Source organism: Penicillium cosmopolitanum (assembly GCF_028827165.1).
Source record: "Penicillium cosmopolitanum strain IBT 29677 chromosome Unknown utg000009l:1.0-9042332.0:1.0-9050551.0, whole genome shotgun sequence".
Classification (NCBI taxonomy): Eukaryota; Fungi; Ascomycota; class Eurotiomycetes; order Eurotiales; family Aspergillaceae; genus Penicillium; species Penicillium cosmopolitanum.
In genome coordinates, this window is record NW_026622679.1 from 8,973,180 (window position 1) to 8,990,807 (window position 17,628).

The 17,628-nt window shown below is 45.1% G+C and overlaps 5 protein-coding genes across 5 annotated transcripts; 2 read left to right on the forward strand and 3 right to left on the reverse strand.

Annotated features, from left to right (window-relative positions):
- Positions 1–1,759: 1,759 nt before the first annotated feature.
- On the forward strand, positions 1,760–2,479 carry N7509_011461 (uncharacterized protein; the record flags this gene model as incomplete). Its single annotated transcript, XM_056636098.1, has 1 exon — positions 1,760–2,479. The coding sequence occupies one exon, from the start codon at positions 1,760–1,762 to the stop codon at positions 2,477–2,479; it is 720 nt and encodes a 239-aa protein (XP_056486718.1).
- Positions 2,480–3,221: 742 nt separating this feature from the next.
- Positions 3,222–4,157, reverse strand: N7509_011462 (uncharacterized protein; the record flags this gene model as incomplete). The annotated part of the gene is made up of 1 exon (XM_056636099.1): positions 3,222–4,157. One exon carries the CDS (start codon positions 4,155–4,157, stop codon positions 3,222–3,224), a length of 936 nt encoding a protein of 311 aa, XP_056486719.1.
- A 3,618-nt stretch (positions 4,158–7,775) lies between these two features.
- Positions 7,776–9,407, reverse strand: N7509_011463 (MFS transporter; the record flags this gene model as incomplete). Its single annotated transcript, XM_056636100.1, has 7 exons — positions 7,776–8,022; positions 8,076–8,214; positions 8,271–8,341; positions 8,408–8,798; positions 8,850–8,878; positions 8,996–9,226; positions 9,292–9,407. 7 exons carry the CDS (start codon positions 9,405–9,407, stop codon positions 7,776–7,778), a joined length of 1,224 nt encoding a protein of 407 aa, XP_056486720.1.
- Positions 9,408–12,789: 3,382 nt separating this feature from the next.
- Positions 12,790–15,302, forward strand: N7509_011464 (putative C6 transcription factor; the record flags this gene model as incomplete). Its single annotated transcript, XM_056636101.1, has 7 exons — positions 12,790–13,072; positions 13,180–13,606; positions 13,664–14,081; positions 14,132–14,172; positions 14,235–14,742; positions 14,793–14,884; positions 14,957–15,302. The coding sequence occupies 7 exons, from the start codon at positions 12,790–12,792 to the stop codon at positions 15,300–15,302; spliced, it is 2,115 nt and encodes a 704-aa protein (XP_056486721.1).
- Positions 15,303–16,027: 725 nt separating this feature from the next.
- N7509_011465 (UPF0075 domain protein) lies at positions 16,028–17,462 on the reverse strand (the record flags this gene model as incomplete). The annotated part of the gene is made up of 4 exons (XM_056636102.1): positions 16,028–16,436; positions 16,492–17,195; positions 17,254–17,328; positions 17,382–17,462. The coding sequence occupies 4 exons, from the start codon at positions 17,460–17,462 to the stop codon at positions 16,028–16,030; spliced, it is 1,269 nt and encodes a 422-aa protein (XP_056486722.1).
- Between the last annotated feature and the right edge of the window lie 166 nt (positions 17,463–17,628).

Consider the following 17,628-nt stretch of genomic DNA (forward strand, 5'->3'; position numbering starts at 1 on the left):
TCGTTGTATAAATCCTGCTTAATTTGTCGTTGAATTAAAGATATCTAACGTCTAAAATAGACTGATTTACATAGCGTATATAGCACGAATTTGCGGCTACTAGCACTACTACAAGATAGTAGTGGTATAGGTATTAGAGGGCGTATATCAAGCTTTTGTAGTACTCTCTCTGGCGAATAGGGTATTATACCAGAGCCTATAAAGCTTGTAGTAATAACAGAGCTTCTGTAGGTTGCTGTACGCACTATAGGATAGATATTGAGGAAATTAAGCTTATTAATATAGGTAGTACCTACACAGGCTATATCTTATATATATTGGCCGTAGAAGTACTTTAATATACTAAATCAGCCTATATCTAGCGGCTACAATAGATATAATGAGTATATAGGTATACAAATTATAAAAATGTTGTTTGCTGTACAGATACTATCGAATTATAGGGTAAGTTAACTCCTATAGCTATCTATAACTAGTAGTAAGTAGGTACTGCGTTGCCTCTTAATAATATACAGAATAAAGTAATTCATAAGCTATAAGAGGCCTATAGAATCAGTTATCTATTTATTATTACTGACTTTAAAGCGCTAGTCTCTTAGTACAGTATTAAACTAGCCTAATATTAAGTTTTTAGCCTTAAAGATTATAGTCAGAGGTAGTACCTTAATTAGGTTAATATACTTAATTATAGATATCTACTTACAGTTACTAGGCTATAGGAGTTTTTGCTTCCTATAGAAGTCTCTGTCAGTAACAACCTTTAAAGTACTGATTATCCCTATTATAAAGCTAGTTTTATTAAAATTATAGATATCGTCGTTAAGGATGCTGTATTCTGTAATTTTGTTGCCTAAAAGTCGAAACCATTTCTTTATAACCTTTAGATCTTTATATAAGGTACGCTGTACATTATATCGATGTAAAAACCCTGATTTAAGCGCATCCAGACGCTTAATATATTAGTATACCTAGTTTTTGCCTACAGTTATAATATTACTATAGCGTAGCCGTTCAGCAAGCAATATATTAGCTATATCCTTTACTATAGTATACGAAGGGGCTTTGCTACGCAAACTAAGGTCTAGTATCTAATTTTCTAATAAATCCTCTTTAATTAGATTTAATTTTATATTGTTTAGGCGCTGAATTAGCTAATAAATTATACTCTTCAGCTAATCTTGCAACGTTGTACGCAGCACGTTAAACATACACGTAGCTTTACAAATAGAGCTAATTATACGGTTTTTTACCGCCTAGATAGCAAATTCTATTCTACCCTCTTGTTTAATCAATTTTTGACGCTTTACATTGCGATTTGGAGGCATAGCGATAGTTGCAAAAAGGAGGTTGCTAACGCGACGCGGTTGTAGAGACGCGTGGCCGGATAGCTCGGGTGGCCAGACTATCCATGAAACACGTTATATGTTGCAGCCCTACCAGACACGATAATAACACAACCCTGATAAGAAACATTAGGATACTCAATGATAGCCTACTATCCAGTCCACCCCATATAAAACTATTTGTCTGGTATGCACCGGCTGGCAGTTATCAAACTTTCGAGGAAGCGACCAATGCATCCAACAAGTATAAGGAAACAGTAACGGGGAATGAGTTTAAACCTTCATAGTCTACCCACTGGTTAAAATTTATTCTCAGCGAGAAAAACCTTATCAGGAGCACCATTTCTCTGTCAAGTGATTTAGAGTATAGCGAAACTCTTCTTGAAACCACGGCTGAGATAGACTGGCATGAAACCATGAAGTTCCTCAAGGTCAAGTTTCCCGTAAATGTTCGGAACACGGAGGCTTCCTATGAAACACAATACGGAATAAATAAGGGGCCAACCCATTACAACGCGTCATGGGATATGGCAAAGCTTGAAGTGTGCAGTCAAAAATTTGTAGATCTTTCAGAATATGGCTACGCCGTTTCGATTCTCAATAATGGCAAAGATGGATTCGCAACTGTCGGAAACGCGATGCGCCTCTCACTTCTACGATCGTCAAAGGCCCCAGATGATACGGCCGAAATGGGAAGGCATACAATTCGCTGGGCTATTATGCCCCATTCTGGTCAGTTAGGAGCCCGAACTGTGCGTGCGGCCTTTGACTTCAACAACCTCCTGAAGCTTATCAGAGCGATGTCAGAGAAGAGGTCTATTCTTAATGACTATCCGATATCACTGCAAGGCGACGACAGCCTTGTATTGGATACTATAAAGCGTAGCGAAGAGGATGAAGATATCAGTCTAGTGGAGCCAGCCGCCCGCAAAGGACGGAGTGTTATCCTCCGGATTTATGACTCTCTTGGGGGTAGGACAAGGGGAATTATTGCGGTTAATTGGCGGATCAGCAAAGTTTATCGAAAAAATATCTTGGAGGATAACATAGAAGAAGTTTCTTTCCAGAAGGGCAAGTTCTCTGTTGAGTTGTGGCCTTTCGAAGTCAGCACATATAGAATCTCTCTAGAGGGTTAACTGGAAGGCAAGCCTACGCAAACGAGTCATCATATAACATCATTCCAGCCATAGATATGAGTCTTTGTATTATTTCATTCAGATTCTGACGCGGAAATGCCTCAATGAGAAAATAGCATTCTGTGATACCTGTTCTACACCCAGCTACGAAGTGATTGATGATCTCGTCGCATGCCTCAACCGTCATTCTTTGCTTGTAATCATTGAATTTGATAGGGACGCTGAAGCAGGATTTGCCCCAGCTCTGTTTACCGCACAATGATTTTCCTTTGCAACATCTAGGTATAGTTGCTGAAACGGGAGTCCATATTCCATAAATATCACCCAGGAGAAGTATGAGAAAGAAAAACGTGATTAATTGAATCTTAGATAGAGCTAGTAAAATATCTAAATGCATTGAAGCCATATCATATACAGATGAGGGACCGGATTCCTCTAAGGACCAGACGCCAAGAAGGAAGGTAATGTGGCCTGCGGTCCGTCAAGTGCTTTGCATATGAACATGGAAATGGCCGAAGCGCATAACTGGCCATCTCCAAATGTTATATATTACCTATAAACCCTAGCCTATTCTAATCTGTCTCAACTAGTACCACTCGTATTAATATACATGGCGGTCAGGTTCGTACCTTTTACAGGAGAAACTTGAACCATTCAATTCCTTGCATCTACTCTCAAAATCTAAAACAGCAAAAGATAGAAGAGTGAGTGATATTTATGATCCATGTAACACTTTCTATATTCATGCCATTTGGCTTTTGACCCAATCTTCCACAGTAATAGGCTCCCTCTGTATCAGCCACCTCAGTACAGTGGGGTTTCCCCTTAACCCACGTCGATTATAGAAAAGCACCAATCTTTCTGCCTCATCCCGAGTAATATCAGGTCTGAGATCACCCTCCGCAGCCAGTCCACGCAAGTCACTTCCACTCCCAAACAAAAATTTTAGTGTGTTCTCCACGCCCTGCTCAAAGGTCGGCGTGTAAGTTTGAATCTTCTTCCCAATAACCTTCTCAATAACTTCAACGACCTCTGCGTCAGAGGTAGGCAAGGTTGAACAAAGAGGATATTGCGCAAAATAATGCTTCTCCCTCTCAATGAGGACCGTCGCTGCTGCCTTGGCCAGATCTTCCAGCGCAATCAGACTATTCGGAATATCGGCATTCCAAAGCCTCTCGAACACGGGAGATTCCTGCTCATCGAGGAATTTGACTGGATATCCAGCTAAGAAATTTGTGGGCTGGAGAATGGTAAAATTTAACGGACTAAGCAACAGTCGCTCTTCGACACGGCATTTCAGATCGTGCTGCATAAGGTTTCGATGCTGAGTGCTCAATACGCTTGAGAAAACAAAATGCTTGAATTCGCTGTGTTGTTTGCGGGTCTCTTCGACCGCGGCGTCAATTAGGTTCATTCCCATTTCCATTTCGCGAGAGTGAAAGGACGGTCCAATGTGGTAGACTGCGGTGGCGCCGCAAAGTAGACGTTGGCAGTCTGTAAGAGAGGAGAGGTCTGCTTGAATAACCTCCGCTTGTGGGTACATGGATCCTAAGCGGGATCTGGAGTTTGCGGAGTGAGCGGCGAGACGAAGGCGAAATTGATTCTGTTTGTAGAGAAGAGGGATCAAGTGGGCGCTTTGTTTGCCGCCTGGGCAGGTGAGGACTATAACCTCAGCCATGAGGATCGATTGTTGAGAGTGTAGAAGTTTCGATAAAGTCTAAGGACAAGATGATTTACTATTTTTCATAGTTCAAATTCCGAGTCTCGAGGTCGTCGAATATAGCTAGAACCAGTGGCAATGGCTACTCGTTCTTATGGCGGGCCAGATACTTATGTATCGGGCCCCAGAGGTCGCCCGGTCTCCGTTACTATCTCCGTGCGAGGCGGGGCTGGGGATCGACTCGGAGGCTCGGACTGACCTCACCGCACAGAAGTACTGTACCACAGTACTGTAGGATGCCGTGGCCCAATCAAATTAGCCATGCTAGCTTGATTACGCGTACTGTTACAGAGCCAGAAATGATAGGCGGAACAACCTTATTCCACCCGGGCAGGTCAGTCACTTTATCATCGAGACTGGTCTACCAGAGCCCCTACCAAAAACCCGCTTTGGATCTTGCTTGCAGGGACAGCATCAGCAGCACCATATTTAATGACTCCATAGGTCCGTGATGGCCTTTTCTAAATTTAGAATCAGCAAAGGTGGCCGACGTACCGGTCCGGTCCCTTTAGCCGCTGCTCCCCCATGGCCATCATCAACACAAAACCTAATAATTATGTACAGCGTGAATCTCCCCAGTATGGTCACGGCTATGATTTCTTGTCTTCCACCACAGTCGAAACAGTTCACTGCCGAAAAAAGATGTTGGCACCGTCCTCTGTTGTAATATCATACATAATGTCTAATGTTTGACAGAAAGCAAGATCCTGGAGTTCAAAGTAAGGCGATCTCTATCAGTTCCAAAGGTATATCTATGGAAATTTAATCGTCGAAGCTGCTAGTCACGGTTGAAGATAAAAGAAGTCGGATTATGGAGCAAAATCAGGAGATTTCAATCTGCGAATCACTACATACCGTTTCATCCGGGAGGCGTCTCTAGCCAGTACAGCCTCTGTGTATAAGCGCACGTTCACCCGCTAAAGAGGGAAGTTCTAGCTTACCTTCTCCAGGATCTATCCTAGAGAAATACCCTTATGTGGCCTTATTAACGGACCCTTGAGACAGTAGTATTTGTGAGTCTATTTGTTCAGCTTTTGTGCTTTACACCAGCTTTTTTTTCTTTTTCTGCAAGAGGACCAATCTTGAATTTTAAGTCATGGTTCGTTAATTAAGGCAGCTTATTCCCAGTTTGGCTCTTCTTGGGGGCATAGGCTAAATTATATTATCGATTATTTTTTTCGGTCTAAGTCTAGCAAACAGATATTCCACCACTATGTCGCTAAGTTAGTCCCTATATGTTCCGTTATTGTATTCCTGTCTGGAACCGAAGCGGCAAATGTGTGAAAGACTAAGCTATGGCTGTTTATGGCCATATTGAGTGCCGTCCCTGCTGGTGGATGTACCCCTGATCAACACAGACATTTTGCACTTAAAGCCAGAAATTTCCTTATAAAAGTTGCTATCTTTGAAGGAGAGAAGTCTTTAGAGCTGATTCAGGCCCTTCTTGTTGTGTTATTTTGGTATAGGGCACTAGACACTATGTACGAACAAATCAAAATCAACTTACTTCTGTTACTTTTTCTATGGCCATAGACCTTAGCTTGGATTGAGTGGCAGAACCACAGGCTTCACAAAGCATTGACGATAAGTGGAATCAGGCAGAGGCATATAGAACTTGGCTGGGCTGTTTCTCTTATGTACAAGGTATATGATATACCTTGACTGTTTGTCTGGAGACTCTGTTACTGACAAACCTTGTAGCCTTTCCTTGATAATGCGGCGTCCTAATCCTACTGTATGGACTCCTCGGCTGGACGAATACCTCAATAATTTGAGGAAATCCATGCTTACTCCAACTGACGATCTCTTTTGCAAACTTATAACAATAGAACATGTTTGTTATATCGCGGACAAAAAATTGTATTTGAGTGACCCTAATAAGCATGTCCTACCGAAGCCAAAATCTCCGAGCACTAGTTTTACGTGGTCTGCAAACACGTACGGACGGGCTCAGCTTTGGCGGGCATAACCCTTTTGAGGAATGTATGTGTATCCGAAAATCAGATCTGCGAAAACGTGGAATCTTTGTAGCTAATTGTAATAGCTCTTATCGGATTTGGCAGACTAAGCAGTGTGCTATATACCCATGAGGTAACTTTGCACGTCAATCACAAAATTGATGGATTTAAAGCTCTCTTCTCCGAGAGATCGCTCAAGTCATATTCTTCCATTGAGATGCAGACTCCAAATCCGCCTCATTTCTCAAATATTTGGACTATCATTTGGGCTGTGCAAGGGATGTTTGACGCCTTTTTCGGATTATCTATAACCAATATGCTTGCTTTCAATTCAATTCAATTCAATTCAATTCAAAATTCCATTAACCCAATGCAGCCTGGCTAGTGAGCGCCGTGGCTATGTAGGCGTTCCCTCCATCTGGAACCAGAACAATCCTAACGCCACGCCCGCAGTAACAAAAGACAAAGGAAATACGGCGTATTGCCATACAACAACAAATAATAACTCCCACAATATTCTTGCTTTACCACCGCACATTTATGCTGGCCGCGTAATATATGCAGCAATACTCCTGATGAAACTACACAAAGCACTCTCGGCGCGTGTCACGCTGTGCAAACTGAGAGAAGATACCCCAGTCGGCCAATTGTTCTTAAGAAGAGTACATTGAGCGACTTTTGCTCATTTCTGAGCGGCTCACCGCGGAGGATAGTTACAGCTCTCTAAGCCGGGATTTTTAATCATGTCATAATTGAAGAATTGGCTGCCCAGCGCCACACCAAAATTGATATCCGAGAACAACGAAGGCTCCCTAGGCAAAGGAAGTCACACTGAGCCTCGTGCCCCCCCCCTAGTGCCCGCAATTCCTAACCAGGTGCAGCGCGAACAGAGGCTAGCGATTCGATCGGATATGCAAGTTTACGCAACTGCAGGCTACTTCAGCTCCTTGGACGACCTTGAATCTCAATCTAATACCCCTTTGTCAAGATCTGGGACTTCTCTGAATCAAGGCGATACATTGAGCCGCGAAATCGCCTCAGATTCATGGTTTTGGGAATTCTTCAATGTTGATATGTTCAATTGAAATTCCTCACTGATTTATCCGGCGTCGAATAGAAATATGGGCAGAATAATTCCGTGTGGAAAGAGATTTTCTTTATCCAAAAGAACTGTACTGCACAAATTTTCTGCTTGAGCCGAGAAAGTGACTGGTAAACCCTTTGCATTGATTAGGCGTGCGCTCGCGATGCGCCGATTTAACAGAATATTCTCCTCGTAATCCGCTCCCTGCCAATGCTCTCATTGCTGAGGCGTAACACCTCAGGTATCCAGGATGTCGTGTCCTTTGTGTATCTGGGTAGCTTCGCTGTCTTTTCCTTAACCACCTTTTCGTGCTTCCACACCTTCACGCTCTATCACTTCACAAATCCGTCTCCGTAGGGATATTTTTGACTGTTCTCCATTCGACGCCCATTCCAGCCACAATTGATATGCAGGCCAAGGCCAAGGCAAGTACAAATGTTTGGATAATGCCATCGTTTTAGATCTCCATGACCACAGCTAATCCCTTGTCTTCACCTCCCAGGCCGAACTGATTCACTGCCTGCCGTATCTCAGCTACTCCGGTCTGTAGGATGATATATGGATCCAGCTCTGGGATCCGGGCAAAGACACCAGAGACGACCCGGTTCCTGAAAAGATTTTGTCCTGTCGATACAAAATAGCGCCCCCGAGGGAGCGAGTGAATACCACTAAACATGTGCCGATGGAGACGTCCTTCTCGGGGAGAGCCGTCTGGACAGCAATACTTGGGAGCTCGAGTCCCTTCCCAACCCCTGCGCCAAATACGACTTGAAAACCCAGCCTATATCATGTTAGCAGCAATGAATTAGCAGCTACCGTCTGAACATTACGCACCACATCGCAAGGGAGGTATTTGTTCTAGATAGCAGAAATAGTCCTGCACCAATCGCCATGCCCATCGATCCTGCTATCATGAACGGGGTGTAGTATCCAACAACAGTTCCGCTTAGTCCGCTAGCAATGGCAAAGACAACTGAGAATCTTTGTTAGTTGCTCCATCTTTCAGTGGATTGAAATTGTTCTACGTACCGACGCTTAAAACAATTGGTTGGCTATGAATGCCCGACTGATCTGCTGTGTCAAATTTTATTTCCTGAAACCTGTTTTATTCTAGATGTTAACGAGCAGTTTGACGGAAACTATAACAATCACAGACCGAAGCTTACCAAATTGGCAAATAGTATATCAGCAGAACGAATGATCCACTTCCAAGGAAGATGTAAAGTGTCGAAAACGTAATGGAGCGTTGCCGCAGAATGCGAAGCGGTACTGTGGCATTGTCGCCGCTACGCCATTGAACCATGATCCAAGCAACAAGAAGTACACTGAATGCAGTCAAAAAATCAATAGTGCGACCGTCACTCCAACGGTACTGGCTTCCTCCCCATTGAAGTGCCATCAGAAGACAGATAATGCTTGGTACGAAGAGTATCGTCCCAACGAGATCACATTGGGCCACTGTACCCCAGATATTTTGTTTGAATCTGATTCGAGGCTTCTGCGAGGGGAGGAAAAGGATAATGAGCGGGATAGCCGCAGCGACGACGGGGATATCAACTGTGAAGAGAAATTAACTTGAGACCAGCGAAGGGATGAGGAACTTCCTACTATCAAACACCAGCGCCAAGAGACGTGAGCTAGGGTAATCAGATACAGATTTTTTCAATATTCCGATCAAACAAGAACTCACTTGTAAAAGCGCCTCCTAATAAAGGGCCGGAAACACTGGCTATACCCCACACGGCCCCAACTACACCTGTGAAGGCTGGTCGCTTTGAGAGGGGTACTGATTTGTGATAACAATCAATGCACCGGAAAAGATGCCTGCGCCTCCAACACCGGCCACAGCTCGCCCAATGATGAGGGCAAGCGAATTAGGGCTGGCACCACAGATCGCCAAGCCGATTTGGAATATTAGAACGGCGCCAAAGAACGTCCATTTTATGGGTAACAGAGTGTAAAGCTTTCCGAAAAGCAGTTGGGAACTGCATGTGGTGAGGAGAAAAGCAGTTGGAAACTGCATGTGGTGAGGAGAAAATCACTACCGTACCATCCAATATCGTCCACACTCTGGAAATGAGAGGTGATCGTCGGGATGGCGGTTGCTATAATAGTTTGATCCTGGTTATAAGCTTTTATGATTATATGGCCTGTTGGGGTCAACATTGCTTCTAGAAGGAATGTTGAAAATTTGTTGTACGAACCAAGGCGACCAAAAAAACAGTCAAGCACAAAGCCACAAACAGAAGAACCAATCTCAGTCCTGATGGATCTTTGAACGTTGCGGGCTCTGAGTTTCCTCCAAACCTCATATTATCGCCATTCCCATTAATTTGATTTTGATGGTCAAGATACTGGTCCATGATAGGTCCGCGTGTAATTCAAGTTTGCTTCTGGTGTTTTATCTGGAGAGATCAGTCGTCTTTAAGTGCCAGTCTGGGAAGGAAACTTTTGAACAGAGATCGTCGAGGAAAAGATATATATTGTAGTGGGGAAATCGCTCTTGTGATATCAGGTAATTTTGTAGGCCTTAGGCCTCGCTCCCATTTTGTATATAAGCCCTTGGTGATAGTTATCTTACCACCACCCACCGTTCGGGTCAATGTTATCGTTCTTTATTGCGGATTGCGTGCGCCAGTAGCATCAGAGCTCGGATGCTCTGAATGTTCTATCTCTAGGGTCCTGCCTACTGTCTATGATACGTGCACCGGGTGTAGTGTTGTCTCTCTTATTTCTCTCCTCTTGTCTGCAGCGTGCAGACTGCCATTGAGCATCCCATCTTACAATATATACATATATCAATATAGAGACTGTGATGTATGAATATTGACAGTACCACTTAATAACAACATATATCTTACCTTTTAAATCAAATATAAAAGTTAAGCTTTAGTTGATTCTTATTAAAATTTTCGGCGGGTAGTGTAACAAACTGGGGTTATTACCATTCGCAGATGCCTGACGTAGATGGCATCCACTTGGGCATCCACGCCTATATATACTTAGTTCTATCTCAGCTTCCTCCTTCTCCTCAAGCTATTACTTTCATTAAACAGCTACTGTTTCGTTTGCTTCGTATGCTATACCGTACGTTGATCTCTGTGAGCATCTGAGCATCCTCACAGGTAGGACAACCAGACCTATGATGTGGGTGGGTAACCTCTTTAGGAAGGGTATTACGGAAAATCATTAGTTGATTGGCTAGATGATCTTCCAATCTAGAGACAGTAATCCACTGTCCTACTTATTGGGGGATAGCGTCATGGGTCGTCCAGTTACGCCCTACATCAATCGGATTATGTATTTCTGGAATAAATTGAATCAATCTGCCTTTGAATTATATTGATATCTTTGGATCGAAGCACACAAGAAGGCTCTGTTGACGGCTCTATCTATTTCATCATTTAAACTATACAAACCTTTGAAGTTTAAAAAGGTATTATAGGACAGCATCATTGAAAGGACTCTGAAAACAGCTTGACGTCTATGAGCTATAATTATAAACAGTCCAACTCAAAACCCTTTCATTCACAGCCGTGAATCCACATTCCTTCAAGTTTGTGACGATATGCATATCCTCGCACCCTTCACGTGCACCCCCTGACCCACAGCTGCCTATTCCTTCATGTAATATGTAGATAACTTCCTCTCTTTTCTTCCTTCTCTAGTTTTGTTACTTTCGTCTAATACTACATGATTCACGTCATCCGAGTTCTTTACAAAGTTCAGACCTTGCTTCGGTAGCAGATTTAACCCTCGCAACAGCGATTCTTCAAGATAAATTTGAAGATCTAATAATACTGGTATATATTTTGGATTCTCCATGTATCCATCGCTAACAATGTCTAGATTGAGCTCCCTTCGCATGCTTGGGCTGGAGCCTCTGAGGAATAATACATCGTCTAGTTGGGGTTTTTTTGACGGTAGAAGAGCCGGAGACGATAGAAGAACAGGATTAAGTGTGATAAGTATGTCTGTGTGTCTGTGTGGTCCGGCACCTTTTGTATTTTCTTATGGCAACGTTTTCTCTAAGTTAGTAAGCAATACTGGATGATAAAGCTAGCTGGCTAATTCATAGCTTATAACCTTCAATTTTGTAATTGCTCCCTGTCATATTTTCTGCCTGAAAGTCCACGTGGAGAGGACCATGGAGCAATTGTGGCCAATTGTATGAGTGAAAGGATACTTGAGTCTTGCTTCTCACGATCTCTTACCTGGCGAATACTTAAAACAAATATTGCTGATTAACAGAGATGGAACTATAAATTATATTACCAGTAGAAAAAGAGGGTCCCGTCAATGCTTCTGTTTCCTCTTTTGCTCTCAACTATTACATTTGGAGATGTAACGAACTGGTGTTGTTACCATTCGTGGATGCCTCATGCCTACGGCACCACTCTAGGCATCCACGCCTACACCTGTGTATCTAGCTTTCTATCTTAGCTTCCTTCTTATTCTCCTCAAGCTATTACTTTCGTCGAACAGCTACTGTTTCCTTTGCTTCGTATGCTACGCCGTATGTTGATCCCTCTTAGCATCTGAGCATCCCCACAGGAGATTCGATGCATATAATGAACGAATATCCCCAGGCTCTAATTGCTCAATCGTAGAATATGAAAGGGGGCAGTTAGCACCTCGTACAGAATAGGTGTAAGTCACTACCACAAATGGTGCTGCCTGTCACCTTAAGTATAACATCGCCTTCATCTGTAATCGTTAGGTAAGCTATTTTCACTATAACGAAGTATATAAGCAAGAAAAGCTAATTATATCAAGAGATTAAAATGAAGGTTGTGATGAGCAGAATGATTGACCAACTTTAACCGAATTCTTCCCTTGCAATGCCAAGGCTTTCATCCTATAGCTTAGGTCGCCATATCCCTAAACCCCATAGTTGCTGACGTTTGTAGTGACAGAGGTAGACATTGTGTATGTACGCGGAGGATTTCAACTCAACCAGATTTCGTAAATGTGATTATTTATTTTTACTTTGATTAATTGGTTTTCGGCTGAGCACCCGCACATTTCAATTGCATGAAGGAGGGATATATATTTGTTTTACTGGACAGCCAGGGGTCTTGGTTTCTTGACATCATTCTTATGTCTCCGTGTTTATAGCACCATGGTTGTATCTCAGCAAGCCCGTGAAGCGATGGAGTGAGTTGAGATTGTGATTCATCTTGGCGTCATACTTCTCGTTGACATTGAGATGTAAGTGGAGACGCCTCGCCTTTACGTGGTTCTAGGCTGCTTACGTTCAACTGATTTCCATGTTTCAAACTCATCCTTGGAACTAGGCCTCCGAAGGGCCAATCGGACTAAAAAGCTCATGGTCTTCTGATGGGGCCACTTATGATTTTCAAAGTGTCGAAGGTATTGAATTTTATAAGCAAATACATACTTGACAGTAATATGTAATCTATTGTAACAAGCAATACGTGCCCTGAAACGAACGAAATGAGAGAAAGGGTTGTTGCCACTATGTGTAGAGTCACATGATCTCCACCTTCGCTGACTCAGTTCTCGCGAGCACAAGGAACTTTCGGGAATGCCGCGTCTCCTTAACACTGATGATTACCTTGAGATCATCAAGTGCCGATTCTCAAACGGCTCATACGACGAGCTTCTGTCCTATTTCTCGGACTTAACTTCCACCACGATTCTCCTGCTCGGGGTCATCTGCACCAAGCGGACCACACTATCAAGCTCTGTGCAACCTGCCAAAGCTCCAAGCCTTAGCTCATATACCACGCTCTACCTCAGCTGGGTTGATCTTATAAATATATGTCGCAGAAACCGCGAAAGCTTCAGCGCATCTCAAGAGCCTGTAGGTCCTCTGACCTGCTATTTGAACCTGGAGGTCTCCACACTTAACCTTGAGGGGCTCAACCCAAGGGACGTGGGCCCTGCATTCGCTAATGTATGTAAATCAATACAGGCGACTTTTGCAACAGACGCAGCATCAAATGCCGCCAAAACGAGGACCCGCTAGGTCGCTGTCAGAATTGTGCGGACTTCGATGTGCCATGCACCTTTGATCGCCCCGCAAAACGCCGGGGCGTCAAGGCTGGGTCCCTAGTGAGTAGCCGCGATACTCAGTATGCGAGTATATCAGGTGACCATGGTATCCCCGCGCCTGCAGCGACTGCGAGTGGCGAAAGAGCCTCTGGCTCATCGATTTCTCGCAGTTCGTATCGTCCATCGATCTCCGGCGATCCCTGGTCTACCTTTGGCCATGGCTGGTCCACAGCCGAGAGTGATGATGGCGATGTGACGCTGCACAATTCTTGGAAAGCATTTGCCATTACCTGTGACCGGCAAATAAAAAATTTAGTCCAGGTGTACTTCGAGACCGTCTATCCAATGTATGATCGATCCCTGGTATCTCTGGGTGACTGTTTGACTTAAATTACCATGTCTAGATTTCCCTTGTTCCACATGCCGTCATTCATTGAGCAGATCAACAGCAAGGAGCACCTCCGCAATCAAGGGCTCTTTGCGTCTACGATGGCTGTTTGCTCTTTGGCCTCCGGTCGTGCCCGTGACGGCGCGTTGTACTCTAATCGGTGGCACCGAGAAGATCTAATAGATCCACCCTCTGAGGTTTTCTTTGCTGCTGCTCGAGACTCGATTCCTCGGGACCTTCTCGCAGCCAAAGGTATTCACTATATGCGCGCGTGTGCCATACTTGCTTTAGCCAGCATCCAAAACGGCCAGATCAAAAATATGCAGAAGTATTCCGGCTTATACCACACCTTGACTTCGATGGATGGCCTCTATGATGAAAAGCTTTGGCCAAAGGTCTTGAGTCCGATTGAGACGGAGGAGCGGCGGCGGCTTGTACGGAATATACCCTTGATCTATTACCGCCTGACTGACTATATCCTTAGTTCTGGTCTATCTACACGCTGGACATATATTCGACTGTTGTGTGGGGTGGCGTTATTCGATATCGTGAGGCCCATTCCTTGGTGCGCTATCCTGCCGAAGTAGACGACGAATTTATCACAATTCACGGCTATGGCGTGCCGATTTTATCACCGAAAACGAATTCGCTTTCCCCGGCAACATGACCATCGTTTATCGACCGCCCGTGGCCTGGCTGCGTGGTTGGAACTTCACCACTGACCTCTACCGTATTCTTGAGTATGTGGTCGATGGCAATAGGCGTCGCTTCTCGTCAGCTAACGGGACGACACAAATGTGGTCACTATTTGATCCATTATCCATATCAGAGCCGGCGGTCATGGATCGAGTCATGACTATGTACTCCGCACTCCCATCGCAGTTTCACGAAACGCCGCCAATCACAGGAGACATGTCTAAGGACTTATTCGGGTTCCAGTCAGCCAACATTCAGGCGACCCTACAACTCCTTCGAATGGTGCTTTTGTCTGCTGAGGAAGTTGGGGTGGAGCGAAAATGTGATGTCGCGGGTGAAGTGCTTCAAGTGTTTTCAAATGTGCCCATCGAGTACTTGAAAGCGATCAGCTCCCCTTTGGTATGTGAAGTATCTATGCTTCTCTTGGTACATGTACTTATCAGCCCCAGCTCCATCACCTTGGCGGAATTGGCTACATCCTCGGCTCTGTCATAGATGGGAGTTTGTCTGAAGCATCCTACACACGAGTTCGCACGTTACTGTACGTTAAAAACGATGTAGCGGAAGTCAGATGATATCGTGAGTCCTAGCTGATTTCTTCTTTCAACTATAGTCTTAAAATAGCCGATCTCTTACAACATCTTGAAACGGGCTCACAAAGTGCCTCCGACGCCGGTGAACGACTGCGGACCCAGGTTGATCGAATAGACGGTTACATGCGTACCTCACTTCTGCTAGACATTTCCTCACCAAGTAACGCGATGCCAGTCATCAACGGAATTTCAGAAGCTGCTGTCCCGTCAGTGTATGCACAGAACGCCTCCGCAGCCGGGACCACGCCTAGCGCCGGCGTCGATCAGATGTCACAGTTTCAGCTACCACCAGAACTGCTCACAGATTGGCCATGGCCGTTGGATTCTTATAATACGGAGGGATTTCTGCCTTTTGCCTTCGACTAGTTTCATTCTGGGCGGCGAAGGGTGACCGGCTTAGGCACATCGTGAAAGGTTATTCCCTATGCAATACCTGCCCCCAAAAGAACGATTGTCCCCTGTACTTGGTGACAGACACAGCCCTCCCCGGATCATTCTCTTTTTGACTTTGAGACCTCCAATGAATCCGCCAGTATCATATCCCAATCGATCATTTCCAGGAGCGGGGTAAGAAACACCCAGAATAACTGGTACGAACCACCGAATAATTGGCCCGGTGGTATACCTAAATTACTCTTGTAAAGCAGAAGGAAAAGGAGATTGATGTACACCGCAGGCCGCGTTATGAGTTGCTCCAGACCAGGCTCCAGACCACAGCTTCATCATCTTCGATGAAGGCAATATCCTGCAATATCCTGGAAGGACACACACATCCCGGCGGTAGGTTCAACATTGTCTACTGTTCTCCGATTGCCAACACAGCTGATGGCAAAAGAGGCTGTTCGGATTCAATGAGGGGAGCAGAGCATTGCTTCGACTAGAATACGAATCTAAATGTCCTAAACTTTATTTGGGAGGAATCTGTCGTTATTACGATGGATAGACGAGACTTGCAAAAGCATCCAATGGCTCGTGTATCCATAAATGTGATATGTAGCCTATGCAAACTCTCAATGCAATGTGTCTTGCCTTCCCGTGCACGGAAATAGCAGTGATTATTGGTGAATCTCTCTCCCACAAGAGATCTATATTTACCACTTGTTGTTGAAGACCTTGCCATCGACATAGTTGACCAGCTCATTCACCGGGGAGAGATGATCGCGACCTGCACCGAAAAGCATACCTTGTCGCATGACCTTGCGATAGTTCTTGCCCGGAGCCACCTTTCCGAGCACATACTCTTGACGATTCTCGACGCGCGTGGGAACAGGAATGGAGCGGCCCACCACAGCTTCCATACCCTGCCAGGCGAAGGTAATAGCCTCTTTGGCACCAGCGGGAATCCCGGCATCATCCAGCATCATGATGCGAGTGTTGGGATAGTGCTTCTGGATAAATGACCTGATGTTAGGGTTATAAGCGCCCCCGCCGCACATGAAGATCTCGGCAATCTCCAGGTCCTTCGGGGCATAGCGACGGTAGTGATACACAATAGCCTGGCTTGTGACACGGGTGATAGTGGCAACAACGTCGTCAGGACTAAGAACCCCTACACTCCGCTTTGGTGATAAATTCATGCGCGAGCGTGTCCCGGAAAACCTCGCGGCCCGTAGTTTTGGGCGGATCTAGGGCAAAGTACGGGTGACGTAAGAAGTCGTCCACGAGCTCCTGGTCAACAATACCACGCGCGCCCATCTCTCCGTCTTTATCATATTCACGTTCCCCGTTGGTGTAATAGCGCACCACGGCATCGATGAAGACATTGCCTGGGCCAGTATCAAAGTCGTAGCATTCGTTCACGCCGCCGTGGGTGTCTGGCGGGATAAAGCACACGTTCGCGATGCCACCGATGTTCTGGCAGGCACGTAACTTGGTCGGGTGGTGCAGCACTAACGCGTCAAAAAACGCAATCAGTGGAGCACCCTGGCGCCCGGCAGCTTGATCGCTCACGCGGAAGTCTGTCACTGAGGTGATACCCGTGCGCGAGGCCAGGAATGTTCCCTCGGCCATAGTCAATGCGCTTCGAGTCTCGCCTGGCTCGGGCATGGAGAGCAGCCAGATCGTCTGGCCGTGGGAGCCCAAGAGATCAATCGAGTCAATCTCGACATTGAAGTCCTTGCAGAACTGGTGCACTGCCGACGCAAACGTCTCGCCAAGGATGACGTTGACTTCTGACAACTCAGACGGAGAGGTTTTGTTGTGCAGGATCATGTTCATAACGCGTTTCTTGATTTTCGCCTCCAGCGGGATCTCTCCATACTATATACAGCGTCAGTTGTGTTTCTTATGAATGATGAGAGTATCAGTATCTATATACCTTCAGCAGCTCAAAGTGCATAGGCGACTCGGGGGTCTCCTGCCAAAAATGGCAAAGGGCACAGTCGATGCCATCCTTCGTTAACCGTGAGTTTCGTCTTCTTATAATAATCAGGCTAGAGCACTCACCATCGACGTCCCGCTGTTGAGACCGAGGACAGTCAGATCTAAGGCATGGCTAGCATTGCCGTTGACCACATTCGAGCCCATGGTTTTGATTCACGCAGGAGTGTCTGATACCTCCGTGGGATCGTACGCAAAGAGTAGTTTACGAGGACTAGGCCGTATTTAACGACAGCTTAAGGCCTATAGGCACATTGTGGAGAAAAAATGGCTAGCACTATTAACCTTAGATTTCTAATTAACCTTAACGGCA